The sequence below is a fragment of the Artemia sp. Qi Xiang Cuo genome, chromosome 13 (assembly GCF_049724085.1).
Source record: "Artemia sp. Qi Xiang Cuo chromosome 13, ASM4972408v1, whole genome shotgun sequence".
NCBI classification, from domain to species: domain Eukaryota; kingdom Metazoa; phylum Arthropoda; class Branchiopoda; order Anostraca; family Artemiidae; genus Artemia; species Artemia sp. Qi Xiang Cuo.
In genome coordinates, this window is record NC_142806.1 from 12,064,809 (window position 1) to 12,092,448 (window position 27,640).

Here is a 27,640-nt window from a genome sequence, read left to right on the forward strand (position 1 = left end):
CGATACATATAAGAAGGTTAAATAGACAAATAATGGATGTTATTTTAGTTCAAACACATATTATTTCTGGTCATTATTGTATGAGTTCTATTTTATCTGTCTTTAGCATTCCAGTTTATTTTTGGTACCGGCGCTACTCCTTGTAGGGAAGTCACATAAAACTAGCTTTTCTGTTCAAGCTCACGTTGTCGTAATAGCTGGAACGACCACAAAGTAACTTGAAATACATAAATTTTTAGTAGCTTATGCAAAAGAAAGTCATATAGTAGCTTTTACAAAATTTAATGGTCATCTTTAGTGAAGTAACTATGCAACAGTAGTTTGAAAAATATGGAAAGTATTATTATGATAAATTATAATGAAAGCAATGAATACAACTAAACTCATGAAAATTATGCCCTTACATACCTAATAGAGCCGTTCCCGGTGAATACAAAGGTCAAATAACTTTTATAGTTAAAGTTACGTTAAAGTTATGGTTATGTTATGGTAAAGTTATGGTTAAAGTTAGTAAAGTTATGGTTTGCAGCCTGAAATACAGCCTCGGGATTTTTAACCAAGACATGCTAAGGTGTGTTTTTGATATTTCCTGTAAAATATGGGGGAGTCACTCAAGAATAAGCGAGAGTTTACCATACAATTACAGAGAAATGTTGAATAGTTTAAGCTTGATATTGTTAGAACGTTGATATTCCTAGGACTTCATGACTGACGTCCTAATTAAATCAAGAAATTTAACTTTAGTAGATAACCTGCAAGGGGAAACAGAATGTGCTGAAGTCAGGCTTGGAAGAAAAACAATGATCTTAAAGGAATCTGCAGGGGTTTTACTGAAGGGTACCAAAAAATGAGATTTTAAACAGGTTAAGATTGAGAAGCAGTGCTTTAAATGTTTGTGACCTTAAAGGCAACACTTTGATAGTAGTATTGTTCGGCTTCTTGGATTTACTACAAGCATCCAAGGCTGTATCCAGACGGTGAGGGGGCGGATTAGGAGGTTAGACCCCCCTCCCCCTCCCCTCCCCCGAAATGTTTGTCCGACTCGTGAAAAACGTAACAAAAATGAATATAAAGAAATTTTTATACGTTTTTAAGTTTTTTCGTAACCTTCCCCCCCCCCCCCAAAAAAAAAAAAATCTTTAGTACCCCCACCCTCCCCCTACCCCACGAAAAATATCCTGGATACGGCCCTGCAAATATCTTGTACAGCCAATATATATTCACCTGTCCCTCTTAAACACAAGGAACACGACCTATAAATCTAACAAAAAGGTAAAAACATAAATGAACGAATGTACTTGAAAAAAAAAAGTACGTAGAAAACCATTCCAAATATTTAATGGAATGCTTCTTCAAAGTGAGCAGGTTCCCTCTTGTGACAAAATTATATTTACACTATTCCGCATCCATTTTGATATTTCCTGCTAAAGGTGGTAAACTAAATTTCTTCTGCAATTCCTCGTACTTCTGAAACTCCTGGGAAGATAAAGAAAAATGTGACAGAAGAATAAAATGTTTAAAAAAGAAAAGCATAAAAAGAACAAGAAGAATAAATGCTTAAATAGAAAAGAATGCAAAGAACAAGAAGAATAAAATATTTAAAATAGAAAAGAATAAAAAGAACAAGAAGAACAACATGTTTAAAAAAAAATAAAAAGAACAAGAAGAAAAAAATCTTTAAATAGAAAAGAATAAGAAAATAAAGTGTTTAAAATAGAAAAGAATAAAATCAGAAGAAGAATAAAATATCTAAAATAGAAAAGAATAAATTCAGAAGAAGAATAAATGTTCAGAATAGAAAAGAATAAAAGGAACAAGAAAAAATATAATGTCTAAAATAGAAAAAATTGAAAAAAGAACAAGAAGAATAAAATGTTTAGAATGGAAAAGAACAAAAAAAAAACAAGAAGAGTAAAAAAAAAGAGAGAACAAGAAGAATAAAATGTTTAAAACAGAATAGAAAGAGAAAGAACTGTATCTTTAGCATTTCCTGCAAAAGGCGGTAAATTGAATTTCTTTTCCAGTTCTTCTTGTGCCAAGAACATCAAATTAAAAACATTATTTGCCCCTTGGACCCATCATAGGTCTACTCATACCTGAAAACTGCGATTTTCTAAGGCATTTTTTTAGGGGGGGGGAGGGTGTTTCTTAATTACAAAGCTTTTAGTGCAGTACCAAATTTTCATCAGCTGTTCCACGTTGAACCATGAAGATAAATACGCAGAGGTAATTAGATAATTTCGACATTGCTTTTGTCCGCAAAAATTCAAACATTAATAATCCGTTGATTCCCAAAGACAGCTATCCATTCAAAGGAAAGCTACACCTTCTTAGTCGGTTTGGTGATACATGGTTTTAGCTAATTTTTGGCAATTTTTCACCCTCATTTCCCTTTTTCAAATTTAATGCCAAAAACTTAAACACCCAAAAACCGTGTAACTACATATATAGTTTGTTTTTTTTTCACTTAAAAAAGAACTCCCAACTTTTCCTAATTTTTCAAGGTAAATAAAGATGTTGAATGTTTCCAATAATCCCATTTTTTTTTCACTCTCCTTCGTGTTTTAATATATATGAAACTCTTAGGAAGAGGTGTTTAAAGGTAAGGTATTTTGGGTGAGATGTAGAATAGAAATGCATCTACAGCATTTCATCCTACAATTGAAAATGATAGTAAAATCAATTTCTTCTACGATTATTCATACTTCTGAAACTCATTGGAAGATGAAATAGAATGTAAAAAATGTTCATACCATTAAAGAGTGGAAACTGTCATTTAAGTTAAATTGTTATTTAAAGGAACAGAATAACTCAAAATCGTCCACAAAACAGCAGAAAGAAATGACCAAATAATTATGAAAAAAAATTAATTTTTAAACAAAATAGGATAAATGATGCGAAAAAGAAAATCAAAATAAGAGTAAAAATAATAAAAAAAAATTGTTTACTAAAATCAAATATTTGAAGAAGGATGAAAATTTGAATTTGTTCATGAATGCTCCAGGAAAAAAATTGTTTCTTACGCATATTCAACCAAAGGAAAAAAACGTGTACAAAAAGCATATGAATGAGCTTATGAATAACCACTCCTGTTCCAAGAAGATAAATAAAACTCAAGTTACCTTCAATCAAAGCTTTATACAAAGCTTCAATCAAAGCTTCATACAAAATACAAATTAAACTGTAAGAGAGCGGGGGAGGGAGAGAAAATTAATAAAAAAAAAAACCGGTAATGTTCATATGGGAACCATGATCCACAAAATAAGGGTCTTTTATTTACATTTAAATATTCTTAACGAATGAAAGGTTTATTTCAAAACGCTACTGACAAGCCCAAATGCGGAATTTGCTTCTCGTCAAAAAAAAAAAAAAAAAAAAAAAAAAAAAAAGTTTCAAAATGCTACTTACAAGCTCAAATTGTGGAATTTCCGTTTTCGTCAAAAAATGTCAATAGTTATATAAAATACTGTGATACAGCACACTCCTAAGTCTAATATTGAGGCAAAATAATCAGCAAACGTTTGTTGCTTATAACAGCAAGGAGAATCAGAAAAAAACAAATTGAGACATGTTATTTTCCACTACCTACTTGTATTGTACCACTCAATAAATGAGGGTATTCCCCTTGTGCGAATGTGAGATGGGCAAAAAATCCAAAAGTGTCTAAAGCCAAATCATTCTGCATAGAGTATTCCTTTAACTTTCATAAACAGTTCTGCTGTAGCTAGCAAAATATATTAGTTTGAAATTTATTTTTAGCCACAGCTGGTATAATCATATCACTTAAGCGCCACAGCAAAATAGTATACTTAAGCCCAGATCTGAGTGAAGATGGTGTAAGCTAAAAAATCTACCGCAATTTAAATAGAAATTATCGGCAATTGTATGAAAATCAGTTAAAATATCAACATTATGATTGGGAGGGGAGGTCACGGTCTAAAGGAGCCTGAATTTTTTTAGGGGGGGGGGGGGGGAAGACCCAAAATAGTATATAAATACGCTGAAAAATATACAATTCCTACAATATTGGAAAATCGGTACTATGAAATTTTTTGATGAAATTGACTAAATCGCTTCAGCAACTGAAACGCCGACACGACACCGACAGCGACTCAATACGCCAGCATTGGCTCATTATCATTCAAGTTAATTGTCACTTGAACCCCCCTCCCCCATTAACCAAAAAGTCTTAGTTTTGGTAAATAACGTTTACCAAACTTAAAATAACAACAAAATAACGTTTTATTGCTAAAGTATATTACATAATGTTTTGTTATAACAGTTTGTCTGTAAAATAAAATATAACTAAAAATGACAGAGGGATAAGGACCGGCTTAATAAATAATAATTTCTAAAGATATTAGTCCAAAAGAAAAGTAATTTCACTGTGCCCAAAACAAATAGGAATATTGAACGATTTCTTAGTTTTAAAGGGTATCGACAAGTTTATATCCGAGCGTTTGCCGGGAGCAAACACTCCCGGAAAAACTTAAGAAAAGGTTTGTGATGTTTACGGAGCCTAGTTAAATTTTACATCTGTATTTTGGCAAATAACTTTATCAAACATAAAACAACTTTTGTCGTTACATTATATCGCATTCCCCTTTTATTGTCATAACGGTTTATCATACAAAATTACATTTTGTTTACAAAGCATCAAATGGCATCTCTTTAGTTTTAATTTCATTAATCCTTCATTATCCTTCAAAGGATCATTATCCTTTTTTTTCGGTCTGTCACTCTGTTTTCTTTTCTCTATTTTATTTTTTTCTATCTTCTGTCGTGTGCAGTGTTTATTGTATAACGAGTTCCTCAATGAAGATGTAAACAATATAAGTTACAAGGAATAAGGCCTTTTAATTGCTGACAAGACGATATAATTACGGAATAATATCTAATTTCATAAAAAGTAATTTTTTATAAAAATATAAACAAAATATATAAAATGAATCGAAAAAATACTAAAAATGTCAAAAATATATATCCAATGAAAGATATATTTAGAAGTCGGTATTTCGAAACGTCATTAACCAGGGGCGGATCCAGGATTTTTTTTTTTTTAGGAGGGGGCGCAAAATAGGTTGGTCCGAAAAAAAAAGTTTAGGGGGGGGGGGGTGCGCAAAATAGGTTGATGCGATAAACTTGCGTTAGGAGCAAGTTTAATTGATGCAAACTTGAGTTAATTAAGAAAATTACAATACTTTAGACTACGCTTGGGGGCCCGCGCTCCCCCCGCCCCCCCCCCCCTCTGGATTCGCCACTGTCATTAACTTAATCTCCTTTAATACTGATCCCTGTAGTTAATACGATAAAAAAATTACATGCTTCTTGTTTGGCTTCAAGTTACTCTGTTTTCTGTTTTATTTGTTCTATCTTCTGTTGTGTGCAATGTTTACAGCATAACGGTTTCTTGAATAAAAATGCGAACAAAATAAATTACAAAAAAGGCCCTATGATAGATAAATGTACGATTTCATTAAAAAATTTAAGTTTTATAAAACAAAAAATACATATAAATAAAAGGAAAACAATCCAAAAGATATATATAAAAATCGATATTTTGAAAACGTTATTAACCTGATGTTCTTTAATGCAAAACCTCCCGAATAATATAATGAACAAAAATAAATTAAACAAGAAATACCTGTTCACTGACAGAAGGTTTGATTTTCTGGAAAGCAAAATCAAAATGTCGTCTGGCTACAGCAAGATTTTCCGGTTTTACCAATCGTTCATGACTAGTTAAATGCCCTCTACTATCTAACGACAAAATCGCTTCTCTCAGTGCATAGATGGCTGCTTCCCTTGTCAACGCTGCAATGTCAGCACCTGTAAATCGATTACAGCGATCATCCATGGCAATGGCATCTAGGTTAACGTCTGCCTCGAGATATGGACGTGTGCCGTTCTGAAAGAAAAAACAACAACAAAAACATTTAAAAAGACAACAATAATACTTCTATTTCATTCCATTTTTTTTTTACCCAAAACAGATCACTACAATTTCACCCTCTTCAAAGACAAGTCATTCCACCTTTGCTTCTTTCCCAGTATTGTATTGCTTCTGTGTTGTGCCTCTTAAATAACGATTATTTATTGGACCGTCAGTGATTTTATTTTCTGGTTTATGTTTTAGCAGAGATTTTAAATATTAAAACACTTGATAATGACACGGTAACAGGGGGCATACATTTGGTAGGGGAGAGGGGGGCAGCTACCCTTTTAATTTTTTTGCCCTTTCCTCGTGATTTTGAGGAATACCTTTTTTGACATTTTCACTGAAAAAAAAAATGAAAATATATTTTTTTCATTTTTACCCTAGTTTGTTTTTGTATGTTCATTAAAAAAAGGGCTTCCTAGTACACCCACCCAACCTGCAGGTTCACGAATTGGCTTAAAGCAAAGGATATATCAAAATAACAATTAGTAGAAGAATTGATAACTAAATATTCATATTTTATGGATACTTAGAACTGTCAGTGATTTTAATTTTTGGTTCATGTTTCAGCAGAGACTTTATATATTAACAAACCTGATGATTTCCAGATTTTTAGGTCCTTTGGAAAACCTTCCTAAGAAGAGAAACTCACTGGAAACTCTTTTAGAGCTCTTCTCCAGAGAGAATTTGGGCGGCGGAGCACCCTGAATAAAATGAAAAATCTAAGAGTAAATGAAAAACTTTCTTTCAGATCTTGGTTCATATATGTTTTTTGTTGATTATTATTATTCTTTATTCCATATCTATTTTTATTTCTAGTAATAAAATTATATATTATTATTATTATTTTACTGTTATATTATTTTTTATTTATTCCATATCAATTTTTATCTATTTTGTTATTTTTGTTTCCTTATTGGCTTGTTTGTTAAAAGTAATATATGTGGTCACCCAGTACTAATTGCTTTCATGTCTTTCTTTGGGCGGCCACTTAGATTGATGGTTTCGAGTTCAGTTCAGTTCAGAGCTTTTATTCACCAATAAATATAGATTGGAAATACAATACTCATATTCCCCTTCGAAAGGCTCTATGGCCAGAGATACAAAGGGGATAAAAAATGAACTGGCAACAGAGACACAAACTTTGCTTAGGGAGGAAGGGGGGGGGGCAATAGGAGGACAGTTACCATCTAAACTTTACCACCCCTTCCCCTAGATTTAGAAAAATACCTTTTTGTTATTTTCAATGAAAAAAAAAAAAAAAAAAAATATCCTACCCCAAACCACATTCCTTGCATCTTCACTAAAAACAAAAAATAATCCTTGCCTGCCCACCTATCCCATATTTTCACGATTTGATGGACGGAAAGGATGGGCAAAATTTTAAAATTTTGAAAATTTTAAAATTAAAATTTTAAAATAAAAGAAAAATTTAAAATTAAATGGTCATAGCCGCAGGTGAGCTTAGACGCCTTCTTCGAACTATATCACATCCTTAACTGTATAAAAAAGAGTGGCAAGTTCACAGGAAGGCAAGTTAAAAAAGATAGTAGTCACAAGTGAAGTATCCTCATTCATCTTTCCAACCCAGGGTTGAAATATCAGGGATAGTTTTGATCCCCAGAACTACATAAATCTTCTTCTGAAAGGACTTGCTTTACCAAAAGAGACTCACTCTAGTATCTCTTATAAAATCTTATAACAGTAACGGAGAGTGTTTGCGAAGTGAAAGGTCCTACTAGCATCAATAGAATAAAAATAAATTAATTACTGTACGACTTCACCTCTCTTTTTATTTAACTTTATATACCATTGTCATTCTTATCTAATTAATTATTATTAATGTTATATTATAATTTATCATTCTCTTTTCTTATACATAATCATTATTATCTTATTATTTCTTTTCTATTTATGCCCTAGTAACTTCTGTTGAAAGGAGTTGTTTTATTTATAAAGTCTTACAATAGTTGCTCTACTCGATTCTTATGACGCTTATTTATTATGCTTACGTAGGAAGGAGTCTTACTAGCATTAGTAGAATGGAAACAAAATTAATTACAGTATAGATGCATGACTCTTTTTAACTTTATATGATTATCATTATTGTATAATCAATTCTTAAAAAACTCCCCACAAAAGAAGTTTTTCAACGAAAAGTAAAGAGCTACATTAAACCAAAGACGAGCAGAAATAAATTCAAATAATTTTCCAAGCATAAAAATATCATAAATAATAATCAATAAATAAATAAAGATGTCTTAATTAAGTTAACATTAAAGATGTCTTTAACTGGGAGTCAAACCCTTATTGAATGAATTTGCACCATGACCCTCCACTGCAACCACAACCATGGTGGCTCTCCAGACTCCAGACTTTAAATGGGTACCTGGAAAAATCTGGGGAAGGTAAACTTTTTAACTTTTTAACTTTATAAATTTTTTTTAATCTTTTTAACTTTATATATGATTATCGTTATTTTATAATCAATTTAAAAAACTCTTCCCAAAAGAAATTTTTCAACGAAAAGTAAAGAGCTACATTAAACCAAAGACGAGCAGAAATAAAGTCAAATAATTTTGCAAGCATAAAAATATGATAAATAATAATCAATAAATAAATAAAGACCAAAACGAGAAGAAATTAACTAAATAACGAATTGAAACTCAGAACGAAGAGAAACTAAAAGGAGTAGGACTAAAAGAAGTGGTAAAAATACAATAAATAATAATCAATAAATAAATAAAGACCAAAACAAGAAGAAATTAAATTAATAACGAATTGAAACTCACAACGAAGAGAAACTAAAAGGGGTAGGGCTAAAAGGAGTAGGAAAAATATGATAAATAACAATCAATAAATAAATAAAGAACAAAACGAGAAGAAATTAAATAAATACCGAATTGAAACTCAGAACGAAGAGAAACTAAAAGGAGTAGGGCTGACATCCTGGTGCCTTCTAAAGACCAGAACATAATTTTGCACCTCTACCCCGTACGTTTTTGTGAATTGACACAACTGTTAACCTCAAACTTAGTGCCGCGATATATTTTAAATCGGTTGTTCTTTATTTAACCCGGTATACTAACGGAAACACTCTGAGAAGCACTGGATGTTTGATTTCGTTTAATTTATGAATTTGCTGGTGAGTGTTTTAGTATTGATTTGTATGCATCATGATGTAACTGAGCAAAATCTTGCTATTTTAGTTAATAACCCATCTTACCTATTCAGAGCACCACCTATCTTCCCTATTCTCCTCACAGCCAAAAGCTTGAGATTTTAATATTTTTCTATATTTTAATGGATTCTTTTTATATTGCTCCTACTTGTGTATATTTTATTTATTTGCACGTCCCTGTTCATATTTCAGCCCATCCTCAAAAATAATTTGCCACTTACCGCCTTACAGGGGTGCCCAACTACGAATATATAGGGAGAGGAGGGTTTTTATAATTCTAACAAAAATTGGGGGGGGGGGAGGGCAATTTTTATCTATTGAAAATACCTAAAAAATAGTGTTTTCATTGAAAAAGCCGAAAATTGACTTCTCTAAAAATTTAGGGGTCTAAGAAATCAAGGGGGGAGGCGAACAGGGCACATGATATAACTATTATAGCTTTTCCTATTTTGGTAGATAAGGCCTGTTATTTACACATTTGATCAAAGTAGTAGCTTCAGCCTTTACCTTAGTTAATGCTTTCAGTATTTCAATCCTATCCGATGGAGTGGGAAGACCAACAAATAGAGTCTTATCCAGCCTTCCAGGTCGTAGCGCAGCAGGATCTAAAATATCAGGCCTATTTGTGGCAGCTAGCAAGAAGACATTTTTTCGGGCATTGAGACCATCCATTTCTGTTAACAGCTGATTGACAACTCGCGCACTAGAATTGTTCTGCAATACAAAGGAAACTGATGAAAAAAACATTATGTTATGAGTTGCACCAGAGACCAGTGGTAAGCTGTGGTAAGTTTACACCATGTGGTGAGTTCTTTTATACCTACCAAAAAACCAAACTTCTGGCTTAAAACGCGGTCTGTTTATCCAAAATAAAATGGGAAACTAATAAAACTGGATTTTCGGCGATTTCAACATGGGAAGATGGGAATTAAATATATACATTTGATAAATATATATATATATATATATATATATATATATATATATATATATATATATATATATATATATATATATATATATATATATATATATATATATATATATATATATATATATATATATATATATATATATATATATATATATATATATATATATATGTAAATATATATATATTCTCCCAAGAAGTTCTAACTTCCCTTTTAAACCTTTCCCTATGACCCCCTCCCAACTATTTGGGGTAGACACGCTTTTCGTTTGGCCCCAGGTAATTGGCCGAAAAAGACAAACTATGGCAATTTGTCATCTTTTCACCCACAGAAAGAATCCTAGCTATCCCAATCACTCAATTAAGCATGGAATTACAAAATTAATTAAGAATGAAGTCTCCTTATTGTTTTCAGGTATAAATTGAGAGAAAAATCTGATCTTGAAGCTCTTTCCATGGTTGTCCTCTTAGGGACAACCTAGTAAAGAATGAACCCTAGCCCATAGAAACAGAAAACTTAAAAGTGCGTTTGAAAAAGGAACTGTCACATGAGGAAGAATCATCCTTTGAACCAGATTCAGAAATGGTAACTATTATTTAGACTAATCTTATTTTATTTTTATTTTTTCTTCTTTCTTTTCTTTCTTTTTTTTTATTTCTTGCTTATTATAGTGAATTTAAATGACGTTATATGTATGTATTTTTTATCTGATTCACCCCACGTCAACCGTTTGGTGTTGGGTGAATCATATTGATTTTTGTATTTAAATTTTTGTTAAAGTTAATTAAAAATATATCACTATATCACTTAATGATAAAAGTTTGCAGCGAAAAAAAATTGTAGTAGTTTCGGAAAAAGATCTCAAACCCAACAAAAATAGCTTCGAATCGAATTTGCATCAGATCCAATGGAATCACCATGGCCAAAACCCAAAATTTAAGAGAATCACAGTCCCGCATCTTGAGCAACAAAGATCACTTTTTCACGTGGGATGCTGTAATGTGCCAACTTTGTTTCTTCTTATTTTGTTTTTTTCTGTCGCCATTATTGGGGAAACATCATAGAGAAATATATAAGGGCTCCCTTGAAAGGAAATTTAAATTTAGGGACGAATGTGATAGCATGACCTTTGAAACTGACTATTTCCCCTTCAGAACAATGGTCCACTGAGCGCAGGTGTTGATTTCTCGATTCTCTGCCTTCCGCCACCAAGATTTTCTCTACCTTTTGAGTTATAATATATATATATATATATATATATATATATATATATATATATATATATATATATATATATATATATATATATATATATATATATATATATATATATATATATATATATATATATATATATATATATATATATATATATATATATATATATATATATATATATATATATATATATATATATATATATATATATATATATATATATATATATATATATATATATATATATATATATATATATATATATATATATATATATATATATATATATATATATATATATATATATATATATATATATATATATATATATATATATATATATATATATATATATATATATATATATATATATATATATATATATATATATATATATATAGAGAGAGAGAGAGAGAGAGAGAGAGAGAGAGAGAGAGAGAGAGATATATATATATATATATATATATATATATATATATATATATATATATAGATATATATATATATATATATATATATATATATATATATATATATATATATATATATATATATATATATATATATATATATATATATATATATATATATATATATATATATATATATATATATATATATATATATATATATATATATATATATATATATATATATATATATATATATATATATATATATATATATATATATATATATATATATATATATATATATATATATATATATATATATATATATATATATATATATATATATATATATATATATATATATATATATATATATATATATATATATATATATATATATATAGATATATATATATATATATATATATATATATATATATATATATATAGAGAGAGATATATATATATATATATATATATATATATATATATATATATATATATATATATATATATATATATATATTGATGGTGCTTTGGCCTTGTTCGGGCTGAAACTTTTTTTTTGCAGCACAATTTTTGATGAAACATTTTTCTGCAGCACAATTTTGATGAAACTTTTTTTTGCCGCACAAATTTTGATTAATGATAGACATGGATGAGAGACATGGACGTGTGCCGTTCTGAAAGAAAAAAACAACAAAAACATTTAAAAAGACGACAATAATACTTCTATTTCATTCCATTTTTTTTTTTTTTTACCCAAAACAGATCACTACAATTTCAGCCTCTTCAAAGATAAGTCATTCCACCTTTGCTTCTTTCCCAGTATTGTATTGCTTCTGTGTTGTGCCTCTTAAATAACGATTATTTATTGGACCGTCAGTGATTTTATTTTCTAGTTTATGTTTTAGCAGAGATTTTAAATATTAAAACACTTGATAATGACACGGTAACAGGGGGCATACATTTGGTAGGGGAGAGGGGGGCAGCTACCCTTTTAATTTTATTGCCCTTTCCTCGTGATTTTGAGGAATACCTTTTTTGACATTTTCACTGAAAAAAAAAATGAAAATATATTTTTTTCATTTTTACCCTAGTTTGTTTTTGTGTGTTCATTAAAAAAAAGGGCTTCCTTGTACACCCACCCAACCTGCAGTTTCACGAATTGGCTTAAAGCAAAGGATATATCAAAATAACAATTAGTAGAAGAATTGATAACTAAATATTCATATTTTATGGATACTTAGAACTGTCAGTGATTTTAATTTTTGGTTCATGTTTCAGCAGAGACTTTATATATTAACAAACCTGATGATTTCCAGATTTTTAGGTCCTTTGGAAAACCTTCCTAAGAAGAGAAACTCACTGGAAACTCTTTTAGAGCTCTTCTCCAGAGAGAATTTGGGCGGCGGAGCACCCTGAATAAAATGAAAAATCTAAGAGTAAATGAAAAACTTTCTTTCAGATCTTGGTTCATATATTTTTTTTGTTGATTATTATTATTCTTTATTCCATATCTATTTTTATTTCTAGTAATAAAATTATATATTATTATTATTATTTTACTGTTATATTATTTTTTATTTATTCCATATCAATTTTTATCTATTTTGTTATTTTTGTTTCCTTATTGGCTTGTTTGTTAAAAGTAATATATGTGGTCACCCAGTACTAATTGCTTTCATGTCTTTCTTTGGGCGGCCCCTTGGATTGATGGTTTCGAGTTCAGTTCAGTTCAGAGCTTTTATTCACCAATAAATATAGATTGGAAATACAATACTCATATTCCCCTTCGAAAGGCTCTATGGCCAGAGATACAAAGGGGATAAAAAATGAACTGGCAACAGAGACACAAACTTTCCTTAGGGAGGAAGGGGGGGGGGGGTAATAGGAGGACAGTTACCATCTAAACTTTACCACCCCTTCCCCTAGATTTAGAAAAATACCTTTTTGTTATTTTCAATGAAAATCCTATTATGCATAAAATCCTTGGGTCTTTCAACAAGAATCCGTAGGTACTTTTTAGACTTGTTTGCGTAATCTGTCAAATTTCATCCGTTTTTCTGCTGCAGGTTTATGCATCACAACGGTTCAACGGCTGCCTTGAAATATTTCTACTGAGCTGTTAAAAAAACCAAATAATTGGATGCACTGGGATTCGAACCCTCGCCCTCTCGGACAAAGAATTCTAAATCCAGCGCATATTTAACAGATTTGATATAATCATATTTAACAAAAGTAGTCCATTAATATATGACAAAGGACATGAAGGTCATGTCCTTTTAATCCAAACTTTTAATCCTCAAGGCCAGTGAGGGCATTTCCAGGAGAATACTCATACAAGATACAAGCTAGTTCTTTGGATATTTTTCTTGGCTTCTAAAACTTGACTTAGCCTATTCCTATACCTATATTAATCCTGTGCGAATTATTCAGAACGAGTCTATTAGAGTATTATCAGGTAAATTAGAAAGAGAATCGGTACGAGAAGTTTATTTGAATCTTAGGATATTGTTGGCGACGGGTCTTCATCATTTTTATATATTAGTGTTTAGGTATAGGTATGATGTGAACCTGCTGCCGGAGTATTTTAATGGTTTATTTGATAGCCGATGGAATATACATAACCACAATACTTGGGGACAGGAATGATTATTATAAACCACCTGTAGTGTCTGCCAGGTCCATTTTTTCTTTTACTTCAAACGGTACAGAATAATTTGGAAAATGAAGAAGATAGAACATTTAGTGATTTTAAAGGAAAATTGGAAGAAAAATTATTACGTTAAATAAAGCTGCAATTCATTTTTGGTTGGTCAAAATGACCCCACTGTACGGACATGGTATGTAGTTTCTGCCCCCCGTTGTATTAGTTTTTTTTTTTTTTTTATTATAGTGAATTTAAATTCACTATAATACTATATAAAAAAAATTCTGATTCAACCCACGTCAACCGTTTGGTTTAGGTGAATCATATTGATTTTTGAATGTTAATTGTAGTCAAAGTTAAGTACATATGTACATACATTAATACATTTCTATCGTAATGTTATTTTCAAAAGTATTTGAACTTATTATTATGTTTTATGCGTTTTGTTGTATTTGTGTTATCCATGGCCCATGGGGCTTTTGTGAGAAAAATATCTATATCTATGTCAGTACCGATATATCAATATGCTATTTAAATACTTCGTACCAGTTTTCACGCTTCAACGGCTGCAATGAACCGTTTCTGTGCGAACATTTTTACAACTTAGCTGCATCCGCTATCCATGAGCTGTTTAGCGTTAAAAAACGCGCATCAGTATGAACCAAGGGTTACACACAACCAAGATTGCACAGCCTAAACACTTTTCTTCTTTAAACGATCTCGTCTTATATAGCGAAGAACAAGAAGGAAAACCATACCTCTGAACTACCAGACCTCTTGGGGCATAAAGCATCAATCTCGTCAAAAAATATAACACAAGGTGCTGAATTCTGAGCTCTTTGAAAACACTGCCGTACTGCTCGCTCACTCTCACCTACGTACTGCAAAAAATAAAACACATATGAGCCTATTATTAATATTTACACTTGCATCCATTAAAACCAAAACATGGATGTTAAACATCAACCCTAAATTCTAATAAAAACCCATGTCCAATATAAATAATTAGAAATAACAATCAATGCTTAGAAAACAACTCATTCAATCTAAAAAGTGAAGAATTATTAGTTTTTAAGCTTATAAGTTTTAGTTTTGCGATATTTGTCGTGTCTTCCTATTGCTTTTGATTTTCCTTCATTCGCTATCGCAGTCGATGCACGAGGAACATATTGGAAAGCAAACTTATTTTTTCTCTTGGCTGGACTAATATAACGGCCCTACTTTATCACACAATAAACTATCACCTATGAAGTCTCATAAGCCTTGCTTATGGGACAAGCCTATGGCTTACTCCATTTCTGATTAATAATAATAATGAAGTTAACTGCAAAAAAGGGCCTTGGATACTAGTTGAAAGAGACACACCCCCCCCCCACGCCTAAAAAACAATTAACGGATGTTGTATTTGTTTCTGATTTTGACCCTCCTCTAAGAAAATTGGCCCCCATAAGCCTCCTTAAGTCAAGTAAGGGGACCAAGTTGATGGCCCCCATTCAACTTGTTTACATGTTTACATATGATATAACTTTCTGTTACTAAATCTAATTATGAAATAATACATAATTAAAAGAACGAGAGAGGCCACCCAAAGATATTACGGGTGAAGGATCTTGCAACAAAATGGAATCTAAGATCCAGACAAACAAATTTCTTTTATAGTTATAATTTAATTATAAATTAAATATCATAATCATATGACATACAAATTTCCATCATCATTATAATCATATTATAGTTTACTATAAATTTTGCTGAAGTTGTGTCTGTTGGATGGAATTCCTTTTCGGTCACCTAAACAACAAGACAAGCAGGCCGTCTCCCATCATTGTGTGGCAACGCATAACATAATTTTTAAATTGCCTGCCAGATATCGCCAGACTTGAAGCATAAGACTATGATAGTCTATATTATAGTCTTTAGTCTATATTTTATAGCTGTATAACTATACTCTATAATGTATAACTATACTCTATATCTATATGGGAAGGAATTCCCATTCCATCAACTCTAAACTCTATAACTTAATCAGCGAGAAAATGAGACATTACTCTCCTATAATTACAATAAATGCCCAACACACTATAATACTCTATACTCTTTAGCGCGAAATTATACCACAGAAAGAATCTGTGCATAAATTTCAGCTCTTAAGTTAATATCAAAGAGACAGGATTACAATCCTATATTTACTTAGTGAGTTGAATTCATTAGTTTATTTTAGTGACGTATTCCTTAAACAAATCACACTATTATTTAAGCGAGAGAGGTCCAATAGGAAAGGGAGAGCCCTTTGTTGTAACTACCTACCCTTGCATTGTGAAATATTTAGCCAGTAAACATAGGACCCCGCATGTCCAGCTTCATTAACGTGTCAGCCTGTTCCAATGAAGGAGGAGGGTTAGGGACAGCCTTGCTACCTATCCCAACGAAAAAGGTCTGAACAAATAAACGTTCAAATGGGGATAGGTCCATTTATTAGACAGTGAAAACAGATACAAACGTCTGGATATTTCGACCATACAGCGACAATTTTTTCCCAAGACCACACTGCCTTTCTATCACGAATAAATAAACGTCCAAATGGGGATAAGTCCATTTATTAGACAGTGAAAACAGACACAAACGTCTGGATATTTCGACCATACAGCGACCGTCATCAGTAGATATACTAAAACGTCATTAGTAGGTATACCAAATAAATTTGAGGAATAGGGTGGATGTAAAACCCATTGGTATCATAAAGTCTGCCATCTTGCCATATAGATGACGCACGTGCGTAACCGTACTCTGTCTTCATGGACGTATTTTGAACGTAATACCTTAAATTAGGTATTTTTTCCAAGACCACACTGCCTTTCTATGACGAACTAATAAACGTTCAAATGGGGACAAGTCCATTTATCAGACATTAAAAACAGATACAGACGTCTGGATATTTCGACCTCATATGAAACTATTGTCATCAGCAGAAATACTAAAGCATTAAAACTAAAATATTTATACAGAAGAAACTAATAACTTCCGGTTCATTCACTAGATTTGTCTTACAGACTTCAATAACTGGGTTTCTCCGACGTCTTGAGTTGTAAATTTCTCCTTGAATATTGCTTAAATGTAAGTTGAATTTCTAATGAAGGTGACAAAATATAATGAAGGTGGAAAGGGGTACCTAATTTAAGATATTCCGTCGAAAAAAAGGTCTAGCAACAGAAACCTCGACAAGAGCCTTGGATGAGCCATCTTTTCACTGATATTAATAATAATAGGATAGTCATAATAACCGTTGAAAATCACTAACCATATTTAATAGTTCTGGTCCTTTTACTGAGATAAAATTAACTCCCGCTTCATTTGCAATAGCTTTCGCAAGTAGAGTTTTGCCACATCCTGGAGGCCCACAGAGCAGAATCCCTGATGGCGTTGTCAAACCAAGTGCGGCAAAATGGTCAGGATGCTGTATAGGAGCCTGCAAAAGAAGAAAAGGGTAAGGCAAAGGGTAAGTAGGGGATAACGATAATGTCAGAGGCAAGGCTATACCATCTCGATGCAACATAGAAACCCAAGAAACGAAAAAGGCCAAAGCAAATAATCAGAAGTAAGAAAATTCTTAGAAGTCAGGCAATATGACCTGGATCTATATAGGAGCTTATAAGACAAGATAGAGGCAAACAATAAGAGAAAAGGGTTACAAATCAGATGTGGTTTTAGGAGGGTGACAGAGGGGCACTTGCCCCTGGCGCGGTTATGTTTGGGGCGCAAAATTTTAAATAAATAATCTGATGGTTATGACAATTTCCAAATTTTCAAAATTTTATTTTTATGAAAATAAAGTAGAGGGCGCAATTGGCAAAATTTTGTTATTAAGTGAAAATTAGTTAAAATTTGGCCTGAAAATTTCCAAATTGTTCATTTAAAATATGTAGCTTCGTAGTGTCTGTAGCATGTATGCAGGCGAACACATTCCCCGGAGGGACGACGTGGGGGACATTTTTGGCGGTGATACAGCATCAAAATGAAAATGGTTACAGTTAGGTTAAGTTAGGACAAAAATTTTCATTGTTATTCTATTTTTGAAAATTCTATTAGAAGGTTCTTGAGCATCTAGAATATGATATTCCAATTTAATTAAAATTGGATCCATGGGCGCCGATAAAGTAGGGGGGAAGGGGGTGCATGCCTCCTGAAAATTTTGGGCTATTAAGTAATAATGAGGAAACCATAGAAAAGAGAGCAGAACAGGGAAAAAAACATGAAAAAATGTGCTTTGCCCCATGGTTGGCTGTCTGCCAATAGGTTTTGACCCTTAATAATGACAATTTAAGTTCTAATTTGTGATTGAGGGACCCCTTTCCGGTTTTCAGCAAACGTTTTTTTTTCTATATGATTTGGCTAGAGTAACAAACATCAAATTCTTCATAGTAATGAATGGTAAGCAAATAGCGGTTCATATCAATAACAAAAGCATAAGAACCTAAATAGTGATAACATTAGATCAAAGAATCAGCTTTTTATGATGATTCAAAATATTTATTTGTTTTGAATTTGAATTTAAACATCCCAAGTTATTAGTGCGTAAGAAAGTTCGCATAATTATAGAAAAGAGAAGGACAACAACTTGAAAAGGGGGAATCTCAATAAAAATACGCAGTTAACTTTTTCTTACATTCCAGGAGTACCCATGAACTGATATCTGAAGCCACTATAATCAGAAATGTTTAATTCTGTATTTTCCCCCTGAACGGATACTTGTTTTTTGTTTCTTATTATCATCTATTTATTGATTTGTTTTTACCAGGAGTGACTGCATTGATCTAGTTATTCAATTTAAAAAAACTTAATTTTTTATAGTTATGAAGCATAAAGGTGTCAAATATACTGGTTTTTGACATCCAAAACTAAATTGAGAATATCAATATTACTTAGTGACGTTCAAAACTTTCAGCCTTTTTCAATAACGCCATGCACTACAAATTTTCATTTAATTTCCTTAATCTTAGTTTTAGTGTTTTACTTTGAACAAACTACTTTGAAAATGATTTACTTTTTATAATCACTGAGTCTTAAGGCATTCAATATTCGGGTATTTGATAACCAAGTTCAAAGCTATCGATACTGTTCAAAAATGTCCGTCCAACCCTTCAGAATTGCTCAATAGAACCGAATGCTGGGATTTCATACTGTATTTTTCATAAGTAGGGTATTGTTTTGTGTATTTTTTGTAATTACTTCACTTTTTTCATGTACATTAAGGGGGGGATAAAATATAGCGGGTCTGCAAGCCTAACGTGTTAGGTATAATTATTCTGCATTTTATGCAGTAAGAATTGTTTTCTAACTTCGCACTGTCCCATACTTTACCCCCCCCCCTAACGTGCAAATATATAATCCAAATTACATATTTTCCATCCATTCTGTCACTTTTCTTTGTCTTGCCTCACGCTAAGCTGAAAGAAACTAACCAAAAAAATCGGTTCATACATCTATGTATGATAAAAATATAGTACTTTGGATACAAATTTTGGGTATTTTTATGTTAAACGCACTCTTTTATATATGTGAAACTGGAGACGCGACAGAAAACTCATTTTCTATGGGTTAAATCAAGACACTGCTATACAGTAATGAATGCTTAGCGTGGTTTTCAATGCGTTGACGATATTTAAACTGTTGTTTTTGGGGTTTAGGAGGAGAAAATGTACCTAGGTTAGGTTACGTATTTAATATATGCTATGCTTTACCCCCCACCAGGGGCGTCCTGGGGCTCATTTTATTGGAGGCTATCTTCGTAAATTTTACCGAATCGCTACTTGATTTATGCCGAATTTTCTGCAGAAATCGAGAATTTTGCTAAATTTCGGCCAATTTTGCAAAATTTCTGCCGAAATTTTCGCCGTCGGCGAAAGTTTTACCGAATGCCAAAAAATTTGAGCGCGGGGCGGCACACCCATCCCCGCCCCCCTCGGGACGGCCCTGCCCCCACCCCCCTGATGTGCAAATATATAGCCCAAATTTGTTTCTAAACTATTATATATTCATCCTATTTTATTTCATTAGCATTAACCAAACTAGCACTATATGAAAGAGTGCGTTTAACATAAAAGTACCAAATTCTGGCTATATATTTGCATATTAGGAGGGGGGGTAAAGTACAGCGAGTCTGCATGCAAAATGTGTTAGCTACAATTATTCTGATGTTATGAAGTAAGAATTCTTTTCTGACTTCACACTGTGCACATACTTTACCCCCACCCCCTAATACGCAAATACATAGCCCAAATTATATATTCCCCGTCTATTCTGTCACTTCTCTTTGTCTTGTCTCACGCTAAGTTGAAAGAAACTAGCGAAAGAAACGGGTTTACTGTGCGGCAATGCATGAACAACTTGAGCTGCAGGGGGTACATCATACACGTACCATAGGATTATTCCTACCGAAAAATATCCTAAAATACATTTTCTGTCCCCCAACCACCGCTGATATTCTGGTGTCTGCAATGGAAATTTTTCTGACTGCACCTTTGATTGGATCATTATTGAAAGACAAATCTTCCTTCGCCCACTCCCCCCTCCTGTCAGCATGCATGAGAATGGTGCTTAAATTATTGAAATTTTAAAAGGCATGGTTCTCTGCGTTAGCTAAGCTTTAATTTTAAAATATTATCTACTCTCAGGATAATAAGCCTCTGTGGCGCAATTGGCTAGCGCGTTCGGCTGTTAACCGAAAGGTTGGTGGTTCGAGCCCACCCAGGGGCGATTTTTTGCCGTTTTGGCTCTTACTTAAATTTTAAATTCAAGTTTTCGATTCTGATAAAATTTTCAGAAAGATTGTATATAATTATAATGCAAAGTCTCATAAGTAGACAGGAATAAGTTTAAATGTGACCTAACTCACAAGTCGGAAGAGTGGGTTTTGAGTGACCTTTTCATTTCTACATCTACCAAAGGCCATCGAATCTCAACCAAACTTCATAAGAAGTAAAGGCTATTGTCCAAATGGTGTCTTAGTGCTGTCCAGACACACTTCGACTGCTCACGGGGACTTAGGAGGGCGGATAAAGGATCTTCCGATAATTCATCGAAGGCTGGTAAATGATCGTTCCTATAATTCCTTGAAGGTGGGTAAAGGATCGGTCCTATTATTCAGAGACGGTGGGTAAAGGATCCTTTGATTATTAATCGGAGGTGCATAAAGAGGGATAATAGAACATCCACCAAAATAGATGATCAAATCTTGATGGAAAGTGAAACATAGAGTCCTAGCTATACTTTTGGAAACCAAAATCCAACTGAACCTATGTGGGGGATGAAGGGTGGGGGGGGGCTAAACTGTTTCATAGGGCCATCTAACTGAAGAGGTTGTCGATCACAACTGAAATTGTTGGATAAGTATCCTAGCTGTACTTTTTTCAGATTCTTATTTGAGATACCTTTTTTAATGGGAGGGGATTCTTGTCTAAATTCTTATCATCAGAACATTTAACAAAGAGGTTATCAGATCTCAAGTAATGAGAGGAAATGTCCACGTTCGGCACTTTCAGTTTCAACAGACAATCGATCTTTTATGGGGAGAAGGGGTTCCTTCAATTAATATCATTGAAGGAAGGGGGTTCCTTCAATATCAAGACATTTACCCAAAGACTAATGTCGATCTTAACCAAACTTTGTGAGAAGTGTTAGCCAGTGCAGGAGTCGGAAACCTTTTTTGGCTACGGATATAAATCAATCGAGATGTGAATATTGAAGAAACGCTTAACCGACAATATTTTAGCTCTACAACAATATTTTAGGGAATAAGAAGACTTAGAATATACTTAGAAATACTTAGAATACGTGATAAACCATTTTGACCTGTTCGTCAACATTTTTTTGCCATATCTTGAGCGCCAAGCTGATCTGCTTTAGCTGACAATGGCACTTCTTTAGTTTTCTCAATTGTTTATTCTTTTATTTTTAAAGTTAGTAAACTAGTTTCTTGAACAATTTATAAAAGTGCGCTTCAAAAATTCGCAGTCTGTAAACGTTTTCTTCTTGGCTTTATTGCTAAGAGCTACAACAAACGTGATGTAACTGTAGCTGGTAACAGAACTTTTTTAAGGATTTGTTTTGTTCTCTAAAATGCAAAACAGTTTTATCAATGTATCGTCATTTGTCATTTCATTTACATCTTCATATTAGGATGAGAAATGTCGTTCAATTTTGCAAGTTACCATATTGTCGTTCAATATTGTGGGTTACCATATTGTCGTTCAATATGGTAAATGCTTCTGTAAACAAATTGCATATCAATTAGTCACCACTTTCGACACATCGATGCTTTTATGTCGACTCATCTTTACCATATTTACTATATATCGACACACAGTTACCATATTGTCGTTCAATATGGTAAATGCTTCTGTAAACAAATTGCATATCAATTAGTCACCACTTTCGACACGTCAATGCTTTTATGTCGACACGTCTTTACCATATTTACCATATATCGACCCACAGTTACCATATTGTCGTTCAATATGGTAAATGCTTCTGTAAACAAATTGCATATCAATTAGTCACCACTTTCGACACATCGATGCTTTTATGTCGACACATCTTTACCATATTTACTATATATCGACACACAGTTACCATATTGTCGTTCAATATGGTAAATGCTTCTGTAAACAAATTGCATATCAATTAGTCACCACTTTCGACACATCGATGCTTTTATGTCAACACATCTTTACCATATTTACAGTATATCGACACACAGTTACCATATTGTCGTTCAATATGGTAAATGCTTCTGTAAACAAATTGCATATCAATTAGTCACCACTTTCGACACGTCAATGCTTTTATGTCGACACGTCTTTACCATATTTACCATATATCGACACACAGTTACCATATTGTCGTTCAATATGGTAAATGCTTCTGTAAACAAATTGCATATCAATTAGTCACAACTTTCGACACATCGATGCTTTTATGTCAACACATCTTTACCATATTTACCATATCTCGACACACAGTTACCATATTGTCGTTCAATATGGTAAATGCTTCTGTAAACAAACTGCATATCAATTAGTCACCACTTTCGACACATCGATGCTTTTATGTCATTACATCTTTAAATAGCCTCTTTTTGGTTTTTTGTTGGTTTTTGGTGATGTTTTCTTTTTACAATAGTCATGATAGGCAACTACTATGAGTATGTCAAAAATTACATTAGGAAACTAAGTATTCATCTACAACTGAGTAAAAGAACGACACAGTGTGCACCTAATAACAGTAAGATTTGTTCGAAGAATATTGTCGTATTCCGCCTAATATCATTACAGCAACTTTGTCATCGAAATAAGCTGTTCTTCTTGGCAAATCTTTTTTATTCTCAAAATGTTTTTATAATTCCTTTACAAATATTAAACTTCTTTCAAAACTAATGTAGGTCACTTGAAATAAGTAAATGGGAAATAAGTAAATTCGCAGGTCACTCCGTGACCTGCGGTTCATAGTTTATCGACCTCTAAGCTAGTGTCTCATTTATGCATTTTGTGGACCCGATGAGATCTTTGTACGATTCCTTGAGTTACATTCATCACGTAAGGTACCAAAAGCAATTACTGGATTTTAACCCAATTTGGCAAGAAATAATAGTTAGCGTTACAGCTGTGCCTTAGGAGGGCCCATTTCTATTTAGACCTTTATGGGAAGGTTCGTGGGGGGGGGAGTACCCTTCAATTCTTCTCATCATGAGAACTGCCACAAAGATTTGTCTAATCTCATGCAACTTGATGGAAAGTAATAAAAAATAAAGCATTGTAGTCAAACCTTTGGAAAATTCACACAGGTGACCTATGTGGAGCCTATGTGAGGTGACCTATGTGTGATCTGACCTATGTCGACCGGGAGATTTATAAGATATTGTCATCGGGACATTTACCAGAATTTTGGGTCTTATCGAAACCTGATGGACAGCAAGAGTAAACATACTCGCTAGGGTTTTTGGGGAACAGGATCCGATCCAACCCCTGCAGGGGAAGAACCCTTAATTTTTTTTATCAGGACATCTAGCAGGAAGGGTTGTTGGCTCTCAGCAAAACTTAAATTTAAGTAAACGAAAAAGTCAGGGATGCACGCAGGAGAGCCCCCCCCCTCCCTCCTGAAATCCTAAATTCTTTTATAATCTCTGAGCAATCCTAATTAGAATTATCAATAAAACTTTATTTTCTATTCCTGATTTTTATTAGGATCGGCACAGCCGATTCTGCCTCTTTGAGCAGCCAGGGAGCGGAGCGAATTTCTATAACCAGGACATTTACCAGAATGGGAATCAATCAAACTTGATGAGAGGTAATAGCGAATGTCCTACTAACATTTAAAACAAGGTTATCCTCCTAAATTTATTACTCCTTGCCTCCCCTTTGTTCTATTATTTTCCCTTATCCGTTTTCTATATATCTTCTGCGATTTTTTTCTTTCGATTTTATACTTGAAAACGTAATTGTGGCTCCGTTGGAGCTTATGGCAATCTAAAGCAGTAAAAAAAAGTATCTCATTAGACGGAGCAGCAGTTCAGTTTATCGTTATAGCGAAGTTTGCACGACGTTTACCCAAATACGACGAAATAAAGTTCACCAGTTTACGACAATGCGAAGGCAAAATGAATTTACCACAATATCGAGTATAGCATTCCATTATAGTGAACTAAACTTCTATTCTGACATCGTTTAACATTCCCAGAAACTGTTACGACATACCTGTAACTGTAGCAAAACCTTCAGGGCAAATGTTTCAGAACATTAAAGATTATTATTGTAGTGAGAGTTAATGTGTGATCAAACACATAAAAAGCAATAAGTGTACAATTTTGAGAGTTCGATATCCGTTTAGGTTATGAGTATTTATTAAAAATTTTTTTTTTTCGTTTATTTTTATTTATTTGTTTTATTATTATTTATTATTTTGTTTTTTGATTGTTATTGTTTGTTGATGACTACCTATACAAGTTTTATAAATTTCAGGTTTTGTTGTTAATGTGTTTTATTTCTTCAAATAAAACAATTTTTCTCTCTAAAGCAGTTACTGCTATTTTTAAAATCACCATTATACTCAGCTGGAGTTTGTTTCCAACATCTTTCAATGCTTCCACATCAGCCAGGTCACACCTGAGATTGAACGAAACCCTGGCGGCAAATATTACATATAATGACAATTACTATTTTCGACAGACTTAATATTTACCATTTGAAAATAGCCATTACAATTAAAAATTACCATTATAGTGAGCTGGAGTTTGGTTCCAACATCTTTCAATGCTCCCACATCAGCCAGGTCACACCTGAGATTGAGCGAAACCCTGGCGGCAAATATTACATATAATAACAATTACTATTTTAAGAGACTTAAAATTTACCATTTGAAAATAGCCATTACAATGAAAAATTACCATTATAGTGAGCTGGAGTTCAGTTCTAACATCTTTCAATGCTCCCACATCATCCCAGGTCACACCTGGAACTGTAGCGAAACCTTCCCGCTGTGCAGAGGGTTGGACGATTGAGACAGCTGACAAAAAATCAGCAAACGTCACTTTCAGCGCACGCAAAACTTCAGGAGGAATTTCTGAATCCTCTTTTAAAAGTTTTAAAAGGCTTTCAGGTACAGCAGATAGACTTCCATTCTCATCGTTCACGGTTTTGGCACTTTCAGCGTTTACCTCTCCATTTTCTTGCAACTTTCTCGGATCTCTTGGATCTCGTAATACTTTCTGCCCAATCACAGTGGACTCTTGCTCCATACGCTCAAAAACCCTAAGAAATTAGGTAAAAAGTCAATAAAATTGTTTTCTATATAATTGTACATCGGGGTGAAATTACAGTTAAGAGAGTATACTTTAAAGGTCTAGTGCTCGTATAATTCTGGATAGGGATCAAAAGTATTTATAAGCTTTAAGAATATTTTGATAAAATATTTTGTGCATTAAAAATGAACACTCGATTTATATTGAATAGGAGTGCTATTTTGAAACTATTTCACTATCATTGCCTAGAAATTTATTTTATTATAATCGCATACTTGATATACTGCAGCTTATTAACCAGGCTTTTGATTGCATGGTTATTTACGTATTTGATATTCAGGAATGTTTAAGTGAGTATTATTACCAGTTAGGAGCCTAAAATTCATATTTCATTTCATATTCGAAGGAGGGGTACACGCCTGGCTGGCATGCTAATATTTTTCCAAATCTGTCCACCACCAAGGGAACAACCACTCCTCCTAGGTTGGGTGTAATTATTATTTTTGGGTACACGAATCTATCAAGCAAAAAAAAAAAAATACAATCATGAATCTACTCCTTTTCCTATTCCTTCCTTCTTCCCAAATTCTCGGACCCGCCACAATATATTATAAATAATCATCTAAAAATTATATTATGCAACAAAAAAGGAACAGCAAGAGCACATAGGTAATATTACTGACAAACGGGAAGAGAAAAAAGAGTGATGAAAGAGGAAAAGTACAGTAGCGTCGATTCTCGAAAATGTAGAGGGGGGAGAGCAAGAATTTTTTTCAAAGTTTCTGTAAGTTTCCTTTATAGAATTTCCAGAAAAGGCGGTTCTAATGGTGTACTTAAGTGTTTTGATTTGACGTGATTTTTAGGAATTTTAAGAGTAAAGTGCTGTTTAATAGTTGTAAAAAAAAACAAAAAAACAACGAAGCACGGGGGATGACAAGTAAAAACAACCAATTAGCCAGTCTTGCTGCTTTAATATAGCATATAGCTAAAATAGAAAATAGGTATGAAATAGAAAAAAGAAAGTATTTTTCAAGGTTTAGGGGGAGGGACAAGCCCCCCCCCCCTCCACTTGGCCCCCCTGGAAAAGTAAACTAATAGATAAAAGAAAAGAAAGTTTTGAAATGACAGGAATAAGAATTTTACAGTTCTAATTTAAATTCAAGAATGTGGAATGAGGTGCATAGAATTAAAACAGAATGCCAATAAGAAAGAAAAGAGAGTGGGACATTAAAGAATAGGCCCGCTTCAATTCTGGTCAAAGATTATCAGATTTCACTGAAGATTATGATTATGATTTTTAAAAACAGCAAGTATCTACCGTTAATAAGGAAGGTGACTCTGTAATCATAGAGGCATTAGGATGGTTTCTATATGAAATAAATAACTAAGCATGAGGATGGTTTTCAGACTTGAGAGATGCTGTAATTAAAGTTATAAAACAAATAACAGTGTGGTTATAGAAAGAGGAGAAATTAAACCGACCAATTTTTACTCTTAGATTAATAACTGAGAAA

General features: G+C 32.7%; 1 protein-coding gene and 1 non-coding gene across 2 annotated transcripts in view; one reads left to right on the forward strand and one right to left on the reverse strand.

The window, feature by feature from the left end:
* Positions 1-1,178: 1,178 nt before the first annotated feature.
* Positions 1,179-27,640, reverse strand: part of smid (nuclear valosin-containing protein-like smid) — a 115,020-nt gene continuing 88,558 nt past the window's right edge. The window contains exons 9-14 of the mRNA XM_089098767.1: positions 25,773-26,136; positions 17,634-17,801; positions 15,094-15,216; positions 9,627-9,833; positions 5,645-5,908; positions 1,179-1,476 (exon numbers count right to left, since the gene is read on the reverse strand). Of these exons, the coding sequence (XP_088954893.1) occupies positions 1,396-1,476; positions 5,645-5,908; positions 9,627-9,833; positions 15,094-15,216; positions 17,634-17,801; positions 25,773-26,136 (1,207 nt within the window). The 3' untranslated portion in view covers positions 1,179-1,395. The remainder of the gene's footprint in view (positions 1,477-5,644; positions 5,909-9,626; positions 9,834-15,093; positions 15,217-17,633; positions 17,802-25,772; positions 26,137-27,640) is intronic.
* TRNAN-GUU (transfer RNA asparagine (anticodon GUU)) lies at positions 21,015-21,088 on the forward strand. Its single transcript has one exon. It is a non-coding gene; the product is annotated as a tRNA-Asn (tRNA).